Raw genomic sequence first — 19,137 nt, forward strand, 5'->3', positions numbered from 1 at the left:
ACTTATGAATAAGGATACCCAGGGTCCTTTTAAAAAAACCATTGTTTGGAAAAATATGCTCAGGTTCTTTGAGGATATAAGGAGCAGGGTGGATAAAGATCGGCAGATAGTGATTGAATTTCCATCATACATTGAGAAAGGTGCATTAAAGATACAGGGAGGACGGGGGTGAGAGGACGGGGGGGGGGGGGGGGAGTGAGAGGGGGGGGAGTGAGAGGGCGGGGGGGGGTGAGAGGGCGGGGGTGAGAGGGCGGGGGTGAGAGTGAGAGGGCGGGGGGGGGGTGAGAGGGCGGGGGGGGGGGGGTGAGAGGGCGGGGGGGGGGGTGAGAGGGCGGGGGGGGGGTGAGAGGGCGGGGTGAGAGGGCGGGGGGGGGGGTGAGAGGGCGGGGGGGGGGTGAGAGGGCGGGGGGGGGTGAGAGGGCGGGGGGGGGGTGAGAGGGCGGGGGGGGTGAGAGGGCGGGGGGGGGGTGAGAGGGCGGGGGGGGGTGAGAGGGCGGGGGGGGGTGAGAGGGCGGGGGGGGGTGAGAGGGCGGGGGGGGGTGAGAGGGCGGGGGGGGGGTGAGAGGGCGGGGGGGGGGGTGAGAGGGCGGGGGGGGGGGGTGAGAGGGCGGGGGGGGGGGGGTGAGAGGGCGGGGGGGGGTGAGAGGGCGGGGGGGGGAGTGAGAGGGCGGGGGGGGGAGTGAGAGGGCGGGGTGGGGGAGTGAGAGGGCGGGGGGGGAGTGAGAGGGCGGGGGGGGAGTGAGAGGGCGGGGGGGGAGTGAGAGGGCGGGGGGGGAGTGAGATGATGGGGGGGGGGAGTGAGAGGATGGGGGGGGGGGAGTGAGAGGACGGGGGGGGGGGGGAGGAGTGAGAGGGGGGGGAGTGAGAGGGGGGGGGGGAGTGAGAGGACGGGGGGGGGGGGAGTGAGAGGACGGGGGGGGGAGTGAGAGGACGGGGGGGGGGGGGGGGAGTGAGAGGACGGGGGGGGGGGGAAGTGAGAGGACGGGGGGGGGGGGGGGGAGTGAGAGGACGGGGGGGGGGAGTGAGAGGACGGGGGGGGGGAGTGAGAGGACGGGGGGGGGGGGAGTGAGAGGACGGGGGGGGGGAGTGAGAGGACGGGGGGGGGGGAGTGAGAGGACGGGGGGGGGAGTGAGAGGACGGGGGGGGGGAGTGAGTGGACGGGGGGAGTGAGAGGACGGGGGGGGAGTGAAAGGACGGGGGGGGAGTGAGAGGACGGGGGGGTGAAGAGGACGGGGGAGTGAGAGGACGGGGGAGGGGTGAAAGGTACGGGGTGGGTGAAGGGGACGGGGGCTGAAGGGGACGGGGGTGCGTGAAGGGGACTGGGGGTGATAGGGACGGGGGGGTGAAATGGACGGGGGGGCGAAGGGGACGGGGTGGGGCGATGTGGACGGGGGGGGCGAAGGGGACGGGCGAAGGGGACGGGGTGAAGGGGACGTTGGCTGAAGGGGAGGTGAAGGGGACGGGGGGGGGTGAAGGGGGGGGGGTGAAGGGGACGGGGGTGATGGGACGGGGGGTGAAGGGGACTGGGGGGGGGTGATAGTGAGGGGGGGGTGGTGAAAGGGAAGGGGGGAGAGAAGGGGACGGGGGGTGAAGGGGACGGGGGTTGAAGGGGAAGGGGGTGCGTGAAGGGGACGGGGGTGGTGATTGAAGGGGGCGAGATGGGGTGTAATGGGGACGGGGGTGAAGGGGAGGGGGGGGTGAAGGGGAGGGGGGGGTGAAGGTGACGGGGGGGGGGTGAAGGTGACGGGGGGGGGTGAAGGGGACGGGGGTTGAAGGGGAAGGGGACGGGGGGTGAAGGGGAAGGGGAAGGGGACGGGGGGGTGAAGGGGAAGGGGACGGGGGGTGAAGGGGACGGGGGTGGTGATTGAAGGGGGCGAGAGGGGGTGTAATGGGGACGGGGATGAAGGGGAACGGGGGGTGAAGGGGACGGGGGGATGAAGGGGAACGGGGGGTGATGGGGACGGGGGGTGAAGGGGACGGGGGTGAAGGGGACGGGGGGTGAAGGGGACGGGGGGTGAAGGGGACGGGGGGTGAAGGGGACGGGGGGATGAAGGGGGACGGGGGGTGAGGGGGACGGGGGGTGAAGGGGACGGGGGGTGAAGGGGACGGGGGGTGAAGGGGACGGGGGGATGAAGGGGGACGGGGGGGTGAAGGGGACGGGGGTGAAGGGGACGGGGGGTGAAGGGGACGGGGGGTGAAGGGGACGGGGGGATGAAGGGGGACGGGGGGTGAAGGGGACGGGGGGTGAAGGGGACGGGGGGTGAAGGGGACGGGGGGATGAAGGGGGACGGGGGGGTGAAGGGGACGGGGGTGTGAAGGGGGACGGGGGGTGAAGGGGACGGGGGGGTGAAGGGGACGGGGGATTTGGGTGAAGGGGGTGGGGGTTGAAGGAGGCGAGAGGGGGTGTAATGGGGACGGGGATCTGAAGCTCCCGCCGTTTTATCTCGGGACTTTCGCCCGCCCGTCAGTGCGGATTTCCCCCTCGGCCTCAGCCCATCACGCTGACGGCTTCCAGTCGCCTGGGAAGCCCCGCGGCTTGCAGGCCGGGTAGGCCTCGCCCCTCGCCCCCCTTCGCCGTCAGTGCCCGGCCGGGAGCACGATGCGCACCGCTGCGCGCCTCCGCACTCACATCTGCGCCACCACCTTCTGCCGGAAAGCAATGGTCCGCCATTCGCTGTCCGTCACGTTCACATCCATGTTGCGGCCACACGAGCGGCGCGCGGCCTGCCGGGCTCAGGCGGCCAGGCGGGGGCGGAGAGCGGGGGAGTGGCGGAGCGGTCCTCCTGCCAGCGGGCGGCGCACTCTCCGCCCCTGGGATCAGACCTCCTGCCTCGGGTGGCGCTCTCTCCGCCCCTGTCCCCGGTGCTCGCACCCTCCTGCCGGCGGGAGGCGCTGTCTCCGCCCCTCCACCTGGGCACCAGACCCACTGCCGGCAGGCGGCGCTGTTCACACCTCCTACAGTCGGTGCTCGCATCTCCTCTCCGCCCCTGGGATCAGACCTCCTGGCTCGGGTGGCGCACTCTCCGCCCCTGTTCCCGGTGATCGCACCCTCCTGCCGGCGGGAGGCGCTGTCTCCGCGCATCCACCCGGGGACCAGACCCACTGCTGGCAGTCGGTACTCGCATCTCCTGCCAGCGAGCGGCGCTCTCTCCGCCCCGGGGATCAGATGGTGGGCAGGTGGTGGGCAGAAGTTGCACCAGCTGCTGATTTTCTTTCTGTCCCGGAGTGTGAGTAAGTGCAAGACCTGAGGAGCAGGTTCTTCACACAGAGAGGAGATGATGGTGACAGTTAAAATAACAATGTTTAAATGGCATTTGGGCATATGCCTGGATAGTAAAGGTAGGGACACAAGCCTATTGCAAGCAAATGGGATTACTGAAGATAGACATCATGGTCACCATGGACGAGCTGTCCTGTACAGTTCTAAAATGCTTAGTATCCATCCTTTGAATACCCCCTCGCCCCCCTTCAACAACAGAGCTTTATTTGTCATTCGGTACCAAGGTATCGAACGAAACTACATAGCAGTCACACACAAAAAAGAACACAAGACACATGACCCCAACACAAACGTCCATCACATTGACTCCAAACACCCCCTCACTGATGGAGGCAACAAAACTTCCACTCTCTTCCCCACGCCCACGGACAGACAGCTCGTCCCCGACCGACCCGCAGTCCCCGCAAGGGGATGGAAGTCCCCGTGGCTGAGTCGCACCGGGCGCTGAGACGTCTCGCGGCCGAACTGGGCGATGGAAGGCCCCGCGACCGAGCCGTGCGCAGCTAAGTCCCGCGGCCGAGCCGCACCGGGCGATGTTAGGCCCCGCGGCCGAGCCGCACCGGGCGATGGAAGTTTTGGTCACACTTATATAGGAAGGATGTCATGAAGCCGGAAAGATGCAAAGATTTACAAAGATGTTACCAGGATCCGAGGGCCCAAGCTATAGGGAGATTGGGCATGCTAGGACTTTATTCCTTGGAACGCTGGAGGTTGAGGGGGTAATCTTATAGAGGTGTATAAAATCAAGAGAGTAGATAGAATTAATGTAGTCATTTATTCACTGTAGGGGAATCAAGAATCAGAGCACATAGGTTTAAGGTGAGAGGGGAAAGGTTTAGTGAAGGGCAACCCGGTAGTTGAGCTGGGTAGTATAACAACATTTAACAATAATGTCGGAATATATAACAACATTTAAAAGACATTTGGACAGGTACAGTTTCAAGGAATATGGGCCAAATGTGGGCAGATGGGATTAGCGAAGATGGGGCATCTTGGTCAGCATGCAAGTTGGACCAAAGGGCCTATTTTCATGTTTTATAGCTCATCTGAAATACATTTTTCTGAACAATTTCTGTTCAATATGGAGATAATTTCCCATGTACATCCAGTCTCTTTGAAGGCAAGGCGTCAGCTCTTGGACACCTTCACATACTCCCTTGACCATGACCGTACATTGGGTCAGTAGGACCCTCGGAAAGGGTCATCTCATCTAGACACTTCCCAATTGCTGTCAGTGACCCAGCTTTAACCATGCTCTATTGCAGCACATTCTTGGTACTCCCAACTCTGGGTGAACAAAGTGTCCCTCAGATCCCCTCTAAATCGCTTCCTCCTTACCCTAAATCTATGCCCTCGAGTTTTTTTTGTGATGAAGAGTTGTGAAGAAAAAGTGGGCCAAATCATAAGGAAGAGGCAACTCAGCCCAATCACTGAGGGAGCCAATCCTAGGATAATAGAGCACTGTCTACACAGGACCAAAAACACATTTTATGGAAAATGTTTATTGTCAACCAGCCACAACACAATGGACTCCGTATACAGAATTATAAAACAACAAATACATAAAGCTCCTGGAAATCCTTCGGCGAGGCGGGAGAAGGACCTCACCTCCTCTTCTGGAAGATGTTCCCTCGCCCCATACCACGGCCTCTCCCTCGCGCAGCCACTGAAGAGAGAGAAACAAACAACATGAGTCAGACCTTCAGTTTCCACCGGCTTCATGCATAGGGAGCAACTATCCCGCTGACAATGAGCCAACCAAGCCCTGGAGTGACAATCAGAAGCCTTCACACGAACCCAAGAAATAGGAGCAGGCTGATCTACCTCAAGGCGGCCTGTCTAACAGTCCTGTCACAACCTGCAGCTTTCTTAGCATCAACAGGTAGTTCTGCTGTAACACGATAGTTGTGCCCCCAAGAAACCCCGCATTATAGAAAATCATGTTATAAAAATAATTGCCTTACTGGGGAAAAGGGGGATCAGAGCAAGAACATTTTAGACTCGCAATAACAATGTTTTTCCCCCAGCAGGATTTTTAAAAAGGGCAATTTTAATATGTCTGTTTACTATTGTTACTTCAAGTAAAAGTATGTAACATAACTGTATCTAACATTTTTAATAGGATATCATTGCACAAGTGCCACAGAGGCAATGCTTGTCAGTATCAATGGCCTTCCATGGTGAAAGTTGCAACTGCATTAGGAAACAACGGTGTCTGATTACTGCTGGGAGGTTACAGTTATATATTCCGACATTATTTTCCCCAAGACAGCTTTTATTCTGCTCGCCAATTTCCAAAATAACTTTCAAGTGGTTCTCCGGTTCTCGATTGAAAATGCGTTCTAGCCAATTCAACTGGCGTAAGAGAAATATTGTTCCCTAATTCATCAATTGCATTATATTCCATTTGCGATGTGGAAGCACGCATTATAGCAGAACTACCAACACATTTCCAATTTGAATCCTCACAGACTGAGCCTCTATAGACCTCCTCGGTAAGGAATTTCAGAGAAGCATCATCCTCAGATGATATTTCTCATCTCTGCCCCAAAGTGCCTTACTTTGAGACACCCTGGCCACAGTCATCCTCATCCTGCATCCACCTTGTCATGCCCTGTAAGAATGTTGTAAGTTCCAATCAGATCACCTCCCTTCATCTGAACTTGTCAGGCCCTTCTGCTTAATCTCTCCCCATAAACCAATGCTCCCCAATCCATGAATCATTCTGGTGGACCCTCAGTTGCACCCCTTCCTTTGGAAATGCATCCTTTCTTAGGCAGGAGGCTTGGCTCAATAATCCCAGCAGAATCTCACCAGGACCCCAAAAGGTGCTTCCATTTTTGTCTTCAAGAATCCTTTCTTGAAAGACTCACGTTCTCAAGGCCAAATGCTTGCTGTACCCCATTTAAATTATCATATCATATCATATCATATATATACAGCCGAAAACAGGCCTTTTCGGCCCACCAAGTCCGTGCCGCCCAGCGATCCCCGTACATTAACACTATCCTACACCGACTAGGGACAATTTTTACATTTACCCAGCCAATTAACCTACATACCAACCTACATACATAATTATCAATGATCCATGTACAAGAACGCTCAGTTCCCACTGAACACTAATAACCTTTCAATCTTTCAAAATACCCTGCCTTTTCTACCAAAGTGGATGCCCATGTTTCCATGTTACATTCCATCTATATTCGTCCTCACAGCCCAAACCATCACATTGGTTTCTGCAGATGCTGAAAATCTGAAATAAAACAGAATGTTGGAAGCACACAGCAGGGAAGGCAGCATCTGTGGAGAGCGGAACAGGTAACAAACAGGTCAATGACTTTTCAGGTTTGAATTGAAGCTGCTGGAGGAATTCACTGTCATCAGGGACAGTAGCCAGGCAAATGACATCAGTTTTGTGACCCGGGTTGGAAAGGCAGAGTTGAAGCTGGTAGCACACCAACCTTGAGCTTTGAGAATGGCGGCCTTCCCTCGGCCAGCCCCAGTGCCCTGGTTTTTGTTCTTCATGCTCTTTAACATCGGAGCATTCTTCAGCATGTCCGGTAGGATGAGGAAGCGGATCTTACTTCCACGGATGTACACCTGCTCCAGCTGTGCCACACGCCCATCCCTGTAAGTGACGGTGATGTTGGACATCTGGGGAGGGAAGGAGACTGGGTCAGTACAGGTAATGGGATCAGAGCACAACCCACTACAGAAAGACAAAACCAGCCAGTCAGAATGCAAACCGCCCACTTTGAGTAAATATCCCTATCAGTGCCCAGCTGGTTGTTTAGAGATTCAGCATGAAAACAGGTCCTCCTCACCCCTCACTACCCTTTTCCTCCTCCCTCGGTCCCTCTCACTACTCTTCCCCCTCCCTCCTTTCCTTCTCTTCCCGTCCTCCCTATCCTGCCTTCTCCCTCCTCCTCCTCCTCACCCCTCACTACCCTTTTCCTCCTCCCTCGGTCCCTCTCACTACTCTTCCCCCTCCCTCCTTTCCTTCTCTTCCCGTCCTCCCTATCCTGCCTTCTCCCTCCTCCTCCCCGTCTCCCTCCTCATCCTCTTCCAGTCCTTTCATTTTTCTCCTCCTCCTCTCCCTCTCTCCTCATCTCCCTCCTCCCCGGCCTCTCCTCTTCCAGTCCTTTCCTTTTCCTCCTCTCTCCTCCGCCCCCCCCCCCCCCCCCCCCCCGGCCCCTCTTTTTCCCGCACTTTCCCTCCCTCCTCCTCCTCGCCCTCACCTGGCAGTTCATGTTGTCCTCAGCCTCGATCAGCTTGCCCCGGTACACCTCCCCGGTGTTGGTCTCGCAGGTCACCACATGGCCCTCGGCTTCGTGCAGCACTTTGATGGGGACGCCGATCGACATGTCTGCGGCAGCTCACTCACAATGCGCCGCGGCGGAAGTCTGCCGCCGGACGTGACGTCGCCGGTCCCTGACACATCCCCTTCCCCCGGCATTCCCGCTGGCGGTGGGGACAGGGACGGTCCGGGTACAACCTGCCGGCGGGGACAGGCAGAGGGACGGTCCGGGTACAACCTGCCGGTGTGGACAGGCACAGGGACGGTCCGGGTCTGCGCTGCACAACCTCCCGGCCGGGACAGGGACGAGACCGGTCCGGGTCCGCGCTGCACAACCTCCCGGCTTGGACAGGCACAGGGACGGTCCGGGTACAACCTCCCGGCCGGGACAGGGACGAGACCGGTCCGGGTCTGCACTGCACAACCTCCCGGCGGGGACAGGCACAGCACAGGGACGGTCCGGGTACAACCTGCCGGCGGGGACAGGCACAGGGACGGTCCGGGTACAACCTGCCGGCGGGGACAGGCACAGGGACGGTCCGGGTACAACCTGCCGGCGGGGACAGGTGGAGGGACCGTCCGGGTCTGCGCTGCACAACCTCTCGGTGGGGACAGGCACAGCACAGGGACGGGTCCGTGCTGCACAACGTGCCGGCGGGGACAGGCACAGGGACGGGTCCACGCTGCACAACCTGCCGCAGGGAGGCCCCGGCCTGGATGTGAGGGACTTCCCGGGGGCGGCGGGGCTGAAGCAGCGGCCGTCACAATGAAGCCCAGTGGACCCGACATCTTGACCAGTGAGTGGAGGGGGGAACGGCGGAAGGTCACTCGGACTAGAACAGTGTCTGTGCCGAACATGATGCCAACTTAAACTGCCTGCATGCGATCCATCCCCTGTATATCCATGTGTGTCTCCCTCAAAACCTCTTAAATGCCGCTGTCCTGTTTGCCCCTACCACTACCCGTGACAGGGGGTTTCAGGCACCCACAACTCTGTATACAAAATGTTGCCCCTCACCTTAAAGCTCTGCGGCGTAGTCTTTGAAGTGTCCACCCTGAGAAGAAAGGTACTGATAATATCTCTGACTCGCGTCATGTTATATATTTCTATCGTCTCCCCTCAACTACTGATGCTTTAGAGGTTTGTCCAACCTCCGTAAAAGCCCTGACCTCTTGTCCAGACAGCATTCTGATAAGTATCCTCTGTAGCTTCTCCAAAGTCTCCACATCCTTCTGGTAATGAGAGGACCTGACAGCACACAACACTCCAAATGCGGCCTAACCAAAGTTTTATAAAGGTACAACATAACTTCTTGGCTCTTGTACTCATGCCCGGACCAATGAAGTCATGCCTAACATGTGCTTCCTTTACCACTCCACCTGCTTGTGTTGCTGTCTCCAGTGAGCTATGGACTTTAAACCCAAGATCCCTCTGTACATCAATGTTGTTAATGATCTTGCCGTTAACTGTTTATGGTCCCCTTACATTCGACCTCCCAAAGTGTAGCATCTCAACACGGATTGAACTCCATCTGCCAATTTTCTGCCCACTTCTGGAGCTGATATACATCCTGCTATATACTCTGGCAGCACTGTCTGCAACTCCACCAATTTTGGTGATATTTGCAAAGTTACTAACCAAGCCGTCAATTTTTCCGTCCAGATCATTTACATATATCACATATAGCTTGACCTTGTTTGTTGAATTGAGAGGCCTGGGCCAGAGGTCAGGGAGTGAGGCCTGAAGTTGGGGGCTCGGTGAGAAGGCTGGAGATTGCAGAGCATTGTCTGGAGCCTTGCTGCAGTCCAAAAGCCACGAGTCAGGGAGCAGGACCTGAGGTTGTGTTTGGAGGCAGCGCCCAGGGCCTGCAGCACAGCACACTTCCACAGTCTGTAGAGATGACAGTTGCACCCTGAGACTCAGACTGCGTGCACGGTGTGCAGCTCCCGGCCTGAGTCGGCAGTGCAAGCTCAGGGTCAGCCTAGTTGATGCTGCTGCTTTTCTCAGGTTCTGTCTTCTGTGGCCCTCCAGGTGACCTGGTGCAGCTGAATGTTCCGGTGATCCAGCAATCATTTCACTGGGACTGTGGGCTTGCCTGCTCCAGGATGGTGTTACAGTAAGTAGAACCATTGACTAGAGGAGGCCAATCGCCCCATCATCTTCACACTGGTTCTGTACTAGTCTTCTGTACCATCGTCATCACACTGGTTCTATACTGGGGTGGAGAGGTTGGAGAGTTGGGGTGGTGATGGGGGAAGTGGGGTGGGTGAGGGTGGTGGGATGGGGTGTGGGAGGAGGGGTGGGTGCAAGGGGGTAGACATGTTTAATGCAGGTAAATATAGAGACTTTTGTAAGGAGCAGGGGCAGGAAGTTTAGCTGTGGGGATTCATAATCGGTGCAGTGTAACACAATGCAGACTGCTCGCTAACCCACGGTGTGGTCAGGGTGACACCAGCTTAGTCACTTCCACCATTTTTATCGAGCTTGGCACCTTGGCCGTCCCTTTTTCTCCTGCATTCTGGGAGAAGGCCCAAGAGCTTGAAAGCTCGGACGTCCAAACTAAAGAACATCTTCCCCACTGTTATCAGGCTCCTGAACCAATCACCTCTTTCACACTAATTTTGTGTTTCCTCACCTTGGCAAGGTTTCCTCACCTTCATTATCCTTGTTCCTTACTGGAACATGCCAGTCCTGACCACACATCAGCTGACCTTTAAATAACTCCCACATATCAGACGTGGACAAGTGCTCCCAATTTACTCTCCCTTTCTCCTGACTAAGAATGTGTAAATAGAAAAAAATAGTCATAAAGGGAATGTAAATTATGTAAATAGAAAAAACTTTGCATACTGTGAATCTAAAATAAATGCTGGAAATACTCAGGCGGCAATGGTGGGAAGAGAAACAGAGTTAAAGTTTCAGGTTGAAAACCCTCCGTCAGAATGTTGCTACCATTACTCTTCCCACAGTGTGGTGTGACCTGATGAGTGTTTCCAGCTTTTAATGATTTTATTTTGGAGTGGTAGTATGTGGTTGTTTTTCTGATTGGGGCTAGGGCAATGTGATGATTACCTCTTTAAAAAAATTGTTAATAACCTACACCAAATCTGGACATGGGCATAACTTCAATTTTTTCACCTTATAAACCTGTGTTGATCTATTCTGGAAGGAACAATTCATCAAATCGTGAAATGTAAAATAAATTGCAGGAATGGAAACAAAAACAGAAAGACTGGAAGAACCTAGTCAGTTGATCAACATCTGTGGGAAGCAAAGCCAGTCAACATTTTGGGTCAATGACATTTCTTCAGCTCGGGACCTCGTATGATGCAGGAACAGAGTTGGGGCTGTGTGTAAAATCCTGCAAGATGACGGACAAAGTAGGAAAGTTTTAAATCAAAACCAATGCTTTATTTAAAGAGAAGAGTTCTCAGCTGGAATAGTGTTTGGAAAGGATGTTACATCCTTGAAGAGGCACGGGATTGATGTGTCCAGTGCTGTCTGATTTTAGAGCAGGGCCTCGATTCTGTTTTCCTGTTCATTCTCCTGGGTTTGGAGATGTTTTCTCTTATGCCTATCCACTTTCTGTTTGAAAATCATGACAGGACACAGTCTTTCCGGCTGCAAGTTCAGGTTCAAAACAACTCTCTGCATCATATATTTATGCAGCTGCCCTGCCTGTCAACTTTGTTCCATTGTTCCTGAACTATCTGCAAACGAGAGCAGTTTCGCTCCATTGGTACAGTGGAAGCCCACCATGATCTTGCCAACTCAGTCAAAACTTCTCTCAACCTTGAAGTCGGATCCAATGGAGGGTCTTGTCCCGAAATGTTGCTGCTTGACCCATTGAGTTCTTCCAGTACTTTTGTTCTAGGTTCCGGCATCTGCAGTGTGGATTGAGGACGCAGCTCGCTTGTGATCTGGAACACTTGCCCAAATGAAATGGTGGGTGTGGAATCAGTGATAACTCTCAATAAAGTGGATGAACATTAAGGGGAAACAAATGGCAGGACTATGAGGAAAGAGTGGTGTTAACTTGACAGCTCCTTCAGCGTTGCAGTGCCAGTGTTCACTTCCCAGCTGTTCAGTTCTCCAATACAGTGTATGGTGCCTTGCATTGTTTTGCCAGCTGTGTTGGACAGGAGGCTTGGCAGACCAGTAGTTTACTGGCACTCTGCAACAGTATGTCCTATCTGCTTTGGATAAGTCTTTCTCTGCTCTTTCAGTGCTTGAGAAAGTTTAGGTCTTTGCACCCTGTTTAGTTATCCACTGCAAGCTTCCTGCAACAGGTATGGAGCTGGGTTTCACCGCTCTCTGTTGTTCAGCTGTTTACTTCTAATTCAGCTGTGTTATTGCTGTCAACACTTCCACCCCGTCTCTCGCAAACCAAAGAATATGACACCCGAGTTTAAAATGTGCCCAGCTGTCCAAAGTAGTGGGTTAACCCTTTTTCTCATCCGTGGTATGCTGGTATTGATTTATAAAGTCTTGTGAAATCAATGCATATTTTTTTAATGTTCTGCTCTACACAATATAAAGAATAGAAAAGATGAATATAATTTGAGATAATTTGTTATGTATAGCTTATTACAGTCATGCCAGCAAACATGCAAAAATATATACTCAGTACTGACTTCACCTACTATTGAGCTCTTTGCTCCCTGTTCACTGGTGAAAAAGATTTGTGAAGGAAAAACACTGCAGTTGCTGGTTTAAATCGAAGGTAGACACAAAATGCTGGAGTAACTCAGCGGGTCAGGCAGCATCTCAGGAGAGAAGGAATGGGTGACGTTTTGGGTCGACTCCTATCACTTATGACCTAGCTGTAACCTTTGCTCTCCTCACTGTGAAGGTACCTCCACCCCGTGGGTGAAGAGGAGTTCCAGACTGCCTGCTGGAGACTGCAGTTCACTGAGAGCGTCTGGACAATTGACTTGGCTTACCTGATGCAGCAGTTCGGTGTCATGCACAGGTTCTGCACACAGACCCTAGGGGTGGACAAGGGATATCGATACCAGGTGAGCTCCCCATTACACTTGGTAGCACTGAATATACCTTGTGTTCCAGCCATCCCTTTTCTCACCCTGATAGTTTTGTCTCTTCCTACGGTGTAATCAGATGGGTGTTCCTTCATTCCTCAACCATGCAGTTCCGCTGCGTTGTGCCCAGTGGCCCGGCTGGTTTTACGTTCGAAGACAGATTGTTCAACCCTGGGAATGGTGGTTTTGCCCCATGTTCACACAAGCACAGGGATGGCTCCTGTATATCTGAGCTCCTGTTCTTTCCCGAACTACAGCTTGAATCCTCCCCTGACCTTTACTCTGCATTTTCCATAGTACTCCGCATAGTTTCCAATGATCTTGCACTCAGCGGTCCCCGGATGCTTGAATAATTTCCAGTTCATTGGTGTTTCATGGAGGAACATTCCCCTGCAGTATTTCACCTCTACATTTAGGAATAAGGTAGAGGATTCCATGCCTTTCACCTGGGTACAAGCTATCGACTGACCTTTGCAGCATGTTATTGCATTCACCCAGTTTATGGGTGAAATCCAAAGTCTGGGCAAAAACTGACAACACTCACTTCGAGCTGAAATGTTTCCTGCAGATGTAGCCTGATTTACTGAGTGTTCCCAACGTTTGCTGTTTTTATTTTAGATTTCCAGCATCTGCAGTTATTTTGATTTTCACGCCTAGGGTTTGTCTTCAGTGAACTGAGGCTTGCCTTTTCCTTTCCTCAGTCGTTCTATCGGAAGCGTTTTGACACAGAAGAAGACCGGGTAAATCAGTTGTTTGCTTGTGCAGCAGCCAGTTGTGTTAACGTGGAGAAGAGGTAGGTTGTGCACGGAGTACGAGTGTAATGACTGCATGACGAATGATGTCGAAACCAAACCGGTGTTTAAATCTCCCACTCAGGGGTCCAAAGATGCAAGAAGAATCTGCGTTTGCTGCACTTTCTGCTTGTCAGCCCAAAATCTCTCCACACAGGCTGCATCCTAATTACTAATTGGACTTCACTGGCTTTATCTTGCACTAACATTATTCCCTTATCATGTATCTATACACTGTCGATGGGTCGATTGTAATCATGTATTGTCTGTCCGCTGACTGGTTAGCCCGCAACTAAAGCTTTTCACTGCACCTCAGTACACGTGGCAATAACTAAACTGACTAAATTGATAATGGTACTCAGTGCTTAGTCTGGACTTCTCTGAGTGTTTACATTTTCTTGCACAATTAAGAAAATCCATCTTAAAAATTAAGATCTTTCAAGAACTTCCCGGCATCATTTTGGACATCAAAGGAAATTATGAATCTGAATTACCTTTGTCATTCAAAATGAATTGAACGAAAATCATTTGCCACGCAGCCAACAGTACAGAGTAAACGACACAAGACACACAATTTTAACACAAACATCCATCACAGTGACTCCTCCAGACACCCCCTCACTGTGTTGGAATGCAATAAAAAGAAAGCACTTTGTGTACTGATCACGTAGGTGCATTATGGGAACCCATGACGACTAGCCAATACATACTTGCATCTCTGCCTCTCACTGATTGTAGTAAGAACATTCACCATTTGCTCTTATGAAAAACAGCCCTTTAGCCCTTTGACCATGTTTTATTTGGGTGGGATGTGATCTTTGGGGGAGAGCTAAATGTGGGGAACTGAAGACGCCAGGTCAATTGGGAGCTGTTCTGGTGCCGTCTCTCCCAGCAGAGTGAATGATGACTGGAAGCCTGAGTCTGTGGGGAGAGATGACCAGGGCCTTTCCTGGGCTGATAGGTTCTGGTCCACTAAACTGGGTGATGTACCGTAGTGACAAGGAACTGCAGATGTGGGTTTACACCAAAGATGGGCTAGAAAGTGCAGGACTAACTCAACGGGTTAAAGGATGGGTGACTTTTCAGGTTGGGACCCTTCTTCAGACTGAAAGTGGGGGGAGGGGGGGGGACACTTAAAGAGCTGGAGGTGATAAAAGACCAGGACCAAGCAAGGCCGGCCACAAATCACCTCTGGCAGAGCAGTGCCTGGTAAGCCCACTGTTGGCCAGAGAAGGTGTGATCCCAAGCTGGAAACAACGTGGACAACTGTGGAACCGGTAAATGACATGGGTGGAGGAAAGGGGGCGAGGGGGGAGGGGAGTAAGAGGTCACTTAAAATTATAGAGTTTAATGTTCATACTGCTGGGGTGCAAGCTACCCAAGCAAAATATGAGTTGCTGTTCCTCCAATTTGTGTGTGGCCTCACTCTGGCAATGGAGGCGGCACAGGACAGAAAGATCGGTATGGGAATGGGAAGGGGAGTTAAAATGGTTAGCAGTCGGGAGACCCCGTAGCTCTATGCGGACCGAGCGTAAATGCTCCGTGAAATGGTCGCGGAGTTTACGTTTTGGCTCACTGATGTACAAGCGCCCACATCGGGAACACCGGATGTAGTAGATGAAGTTAGAGGAGGCACAGGTGAACCTCTGGCTAACTGGAAAAGACTGTTGGGGTCCCTGGATGAAGTCAAGGGAGGAGGTATAAACACCGGCTGCATCTCTTGCAGTTGCAGGGGAAATTATCTGGGGAGGCAGTGGTTTGGGTGGGAAGGGATGAGTGAACCAAGGAGTTGTGGAGGGAGTAGTCCCTGTGAAAGGTGGAAAGGGGTGGAGATGGGAAGATGTGATGAGTGGTGGGATCCCTTGGGAGGTGATGGCAACTCCTTGGTTCACTCATTTGTGTCTGGTCCAGATTGGTCCTGGTATTTTCTTGCCACCAGTCTTGACTCCACCCTCCCCTCCACCCGATACTTTCAGTCAAAAGAGGGGTTCCAACCCAAAACGTCACCCATCCTTTTTCTCCAGAGATGCCCCTGACCCACTCAGTTACTCCAGCACTTCGTGTCTATCTTTGGGCGAAGTACTGGCTGTGCTGCTGGTGATCTTGGGTTGGCTTGGGCTTCAACGGTTGGTTTGGACCTTCTGTCGTGATTTCTCTCTGCCCCAAAATAGGTCAGTCACCATTCAGGAGATCCAGGAGCATGTGGCCCAGGGTCACGTGGTGGTGGTCCTGGTCAACGCCATCCGACTGGTCTGTGATCTCTGCTCCGCTCCGCTCAAGTTCTGCTGCCTCCTTCCCATTGGACAGAAATGCTTTTGCAGGAAACCGGACTATCAGGGACATTTTATTGTGGTGTGTGGCTACAACAGGAACTCGGGCTGCATCTTCTACAACAACCCAGCATATGCTGACAGTAAGTGGAGCTGTGGGTGGGAGGATCTGGATCATAAATCGGTGGCAGGTCCATGCAACCTGGGCTGCACACAATGACCAGACTGTCATTCCAAGGTCTCGCCCGAGATGACAGGGAATGAAATGTGGAAACAGTTGGAGTTTTACTCCATGATTAGCCTATGCTTTGGGGGGGGGATTTAATGGGGGAAAATGGAAGGGAATTGTGCATCTGTGTTACTCCTTGTGTAGGACATTGAGAACTCCTCACTGTCTGGAGAGTGTCCTGGGATCCATTCATCAGTCTGGACACTGGCCACATGAGATGTTGGACATTAAATATAACAAGTGGATAGCAAGGATGCTATCTTTTTCAGTGATGGTTCCTTTCACTAAGTCTCAGTGTGGGGGAAGGGTTTGCACTCTGCTCCTCAGCTGGCCCTCACTGCCTGCTGGGCTCTCATCTCATTTCCGTGTTCAGTTGCCCGCATTGCAGAACCTTCCTGCAGTTGGCCAGACTCTGGCCTGACTGAGAGGTTTCTGCTTGCAGTGTGACCTCCCTCATCAACAAGGGGAAGGATTAGAGCTGGCTCCATTGTCGCAATTTCTAACTTCAAACCCTTGCCCGGTCTCTACTTCACAGGAGTCTGCTGTACGTCCGTGAGTAACTTCAATGAGGCCCGCAGCAGCTATGGGACGGACGACGACGTTCTGTTTGTTTACAAGGACAGCTGATTGCAATGTGGCCCACAAGACCCTCGCTCTAAGAGCACTCCAAGGATGTAGGAACACGATGGTGCCTGCCTGCCTGCATTGCACAAGTGTGCCCAATTCCCACTGCTGCACGGTACCCGACATTGCTCCCCTCATGGATTGAGTAGGATCTTTATATGACCCTCTTTTGGAAGTTCCTTCTCTTCTATTCCAAATGTGCCAATGAATCCCAGCACATCGCACCGAGGAGATGCGATGAGACCCATCTTGCCCATGTCTCACCACCTGCTTCAGCATCTGGTCCCATTGATCCTGTGCCATGCTGCTTACAAACCAATGAGCTAAGTCAGTGTGAAAGGCCAGAATCAAACCTATTTCCTTGTTCTGTAATCTTTCATTCCGAGAAGGAAATCTCTTGAGATGTGGTAAACACTGATTTTGCACGCTTGGAATGCAGCTGCTTGCTTTGTGGGTGGGGGTTGTGGGGAAGGTAAAGACTGATGGGTCCAGGTGTGATGTGGTGGACAGAATCTGCTGCTGGCTGCTGCGCTCGTCCCGTCCTGGTGCCCTCTCGTCGGGCTGGCGTCCCTGTCACTGGTGCGTCTGAGGCCGTCATACTCCGCAGCCACCGGAGTAACTGGTCAGCGGGAAAACACTGCCCCTGCCCCTGTACACGTGATGGAGAACTGCAGAGCCATAGCCATTGACAGCCCCTTGCTGAACATGGCTGCCCATCCAGAGCAGTCTCCGGTCCAGGCTACCAGGGTGTGAAGAGGAGGCAGTGAGTCTCACCTGGAACAGGGACCCCTAGATCCTACACCTTTTTGGTAGATATAAAGTGCTTAATCAGATGCATTCCCATATGTCCAAATCAGTTCAGTAAAGAATATCTCCTTCCATTTCACAAAGAGAAGACGTAACCTGTGCCATGCTCACCACCACTGTTCAGATTCTGCCACATTCCCCACCTGCCAGTCCTTGTCTCGCCTTGGCAGGTGCTGTTGTTGGCAGGTCCTGTCTAACCACTAACGTGACCTTGCCTTGTCAAGAGACAGAGGATAAGATGATGGTTGTGCTTATGAATTTTTCAGATTTGGTTCTGTGGCTGCAATGATGCCATTTATCCCAAAACAGCTTTTTCCTTTATGATTGTGATTTAGCTTTTTGTTTATAATTACATTTATTTCACTGTCAAAAAACAAACTTCTGGAGGAACTCAGTGGGTCAGGCAGCATCTGTGGAGGAAACCTGTGGACAGATGACATTTTGGGTCAGGACCCTTCTTCAGATTTCTGACCCGAAATGTTGCCTGTCCATTTCCCTCCACAGATGCTGACTAACTTGCTGAGTTCACCCAGCACTGTTTTATGATCAAGATTCCAGCATCTCCATTTCATATGTCTGTTTATTTCAATATTGTGGGTTGAATTAAAAGGTGATTTGATAAATATTCCAGGCTGGATTTCTCAATCATTTATATGCTGATCGTCTCATTTTCAGCAGGGCAAATGGGTCTCGTTTGTACAGGACACTCCCTCAAGATCCTGGACCCCATTGATGTCCTTTCACAAAACAATATGGGTCAATTTTGGAAAGGAATCTATCTGTCTTATCTTTTATCACAATTCTTCGCTGCCCCAAATGAAATGCAAGTCCTCTGCCTCTGATTTCTCTGGCCCTTTGCATCACCTCTCCTTCACTTGGATCTTAATGACCAGCCATTACTGCCCTTGAAGCTGATGGTAAACTGCCATGTGAAGGCATTTCCCAAGCAGGACATGGAGGGGGATGGGGCGTTCTCACTTTGAGGATGCTTTTTTGGAATTACATTCAACCATCATATTCCTTCCTGCCTCGTGAATGGTGGAAGGCTTCGGAGTCGGCATGTGTGCAGACGATTGCCTCTGACCTTAGAGTGAAAATAGATGAGCATAGGCTAGTCTCACTGTGTACAGGTAGCTGACAAGTAGCACCATCCTCCTCTGTATCCAGAGCTGTTGATGGGAGTTGGAATTTTAAACAAGGCAACAAAAATGAAGAATCTTCAGTTCCCACCACACTTCTTTCCCAGCCACCAACTTTCATGTGTTTAATTTAGGGTTGAGGCAGACCATCCACAACCAAGGTGCTTCCAACACCATGTAGTCTCTGCCTTAGTCTATGGTGCTGCATTTGGCATCTTCAGCCCAAACCTTTCCACTTGCTTCATCATTAACTTGCCACCTTTTAATGCGAGAGGCCTGACGCGTAAGGCAGATGAACTCTGGGTGCGAGTAGGTACATGTGACTGGGACGTTGCAGCCATTACAGAAACCTGGTTAAGAGAGGGGCAGGACTGGCAGCTTAATGTTCCATGAGAAATAGAGGTGGGTAAAAAAGGAGGGGGTGTTGCTTTATTGATTAATGAGGATGTCACAGCAGTGGTCAGAGATGACATTACTGATGGTTTGTCCAGCAAGGCTAGATGGTTGGAGCTAAGAAATAAAGGGATGATCACCTTCCTGGGAGTGTATTACCAGCCCCCAAATAGTCAATGGGAATTAGAAGGGCTACAGCATACAGAACAAAGTGGATGAGCTTACAGTGTAGTTAGAAATTGGTAGGTACAACATTGTGGGCGT

The 19,137-nt window shown here is 52.5% G+C and overlaps 3 protein-coding genes across 5 annotated transcripts in view; 1 reads left to right on the top strand and 2 right to left on the bottom strand.

Moving 5' to 3' along the window:
* The window catches only part of med15 (mediator complex subunit 15), a 74,583-nt gene extending 71,811 nt beyond the window's left edge, over window positions 1-2,772 (bottom strand). For all 3 annotated transcript variants that reach the window (XM_078421368.1, XM_078421369.1, XM_078421367.1), the window contains exon 1: window positions 2,630-2,772. In XM_078421368.1, coding sequence (XP_078277494.1) covers window positions 2,630-2,671 — 42 coding nt within the window. In that variant the 5' untranslated portion in view covers window positions 2,672-2,772. The remainder of the gene's footprint in view (window positions 1-2,629) is intronic.
* Window positions 2,773-4,313: 1,541 nt separating this feature from the next.
* On the bottom strand, window positions 4,314-7,704 carry LOC144605807 (small nuclear ribonucleoprotein Sm D3). The gene is made up of 3 exons (XM_078421372.1): window positions 7,522-7,704; window positions 6,745-6,937; window positions 4,314-4,946 (listed from the first exon to the last, which is right to left on the bottom strand). Exons 1-3 carry the CDS (start codon window positions 7,645-7,647, stop codon window positions 4,885-4,887), a joined length of 381 nt encoding a protein of 126 aa, XP_078277498.1. The 5' UTR covers window positions 7,648-7,704; the 3' UTR covers window positions 4,314-4,884.
* gucd1 (guanylyl cyclase domain containing 1) lies at window positions 7,544-17,937 on the top strand. Its single transcript, XM_078421373.1, is given in 9 exon segments — window positions 7,544-7,709; window positions 7,711-7,760; window positions 8,233-8,284; window positions 8,286-8,377; window positions 9,613-9,697; window positions 12,434-12,599; window positions 13,322-13,413; window positions 15,583-15,824; window positions 16,446-17,937. Coding segments are annotated over 9 exon segments (981 nt in total). The 5' UTR covers window positions 7,544-7,599; the 3' UTR covers window positions 16,538-17,937.
* The last annotated feature ends 1,200 nt before the right edge of the window (window positions 17,938-19,137 follow it).

The sequence above is a fragment of the Rhinoraja longicauda genome, chromosome 25 (genome assembly GCF_053455715.1).
Source record: "Rhinoraja longicauda isolate Sanriku21f chromosome 25, sRhiLon1.1, whole genome shotgun sequence".
Taxonomy (NCBI): domain Eukaryota; kingdom Metazoa; phylum Chordata; class Chondrichthyes; order Rajiformes; family Arhynchobatidae; genus Rhinoraja; species Rhinoraja longicauda.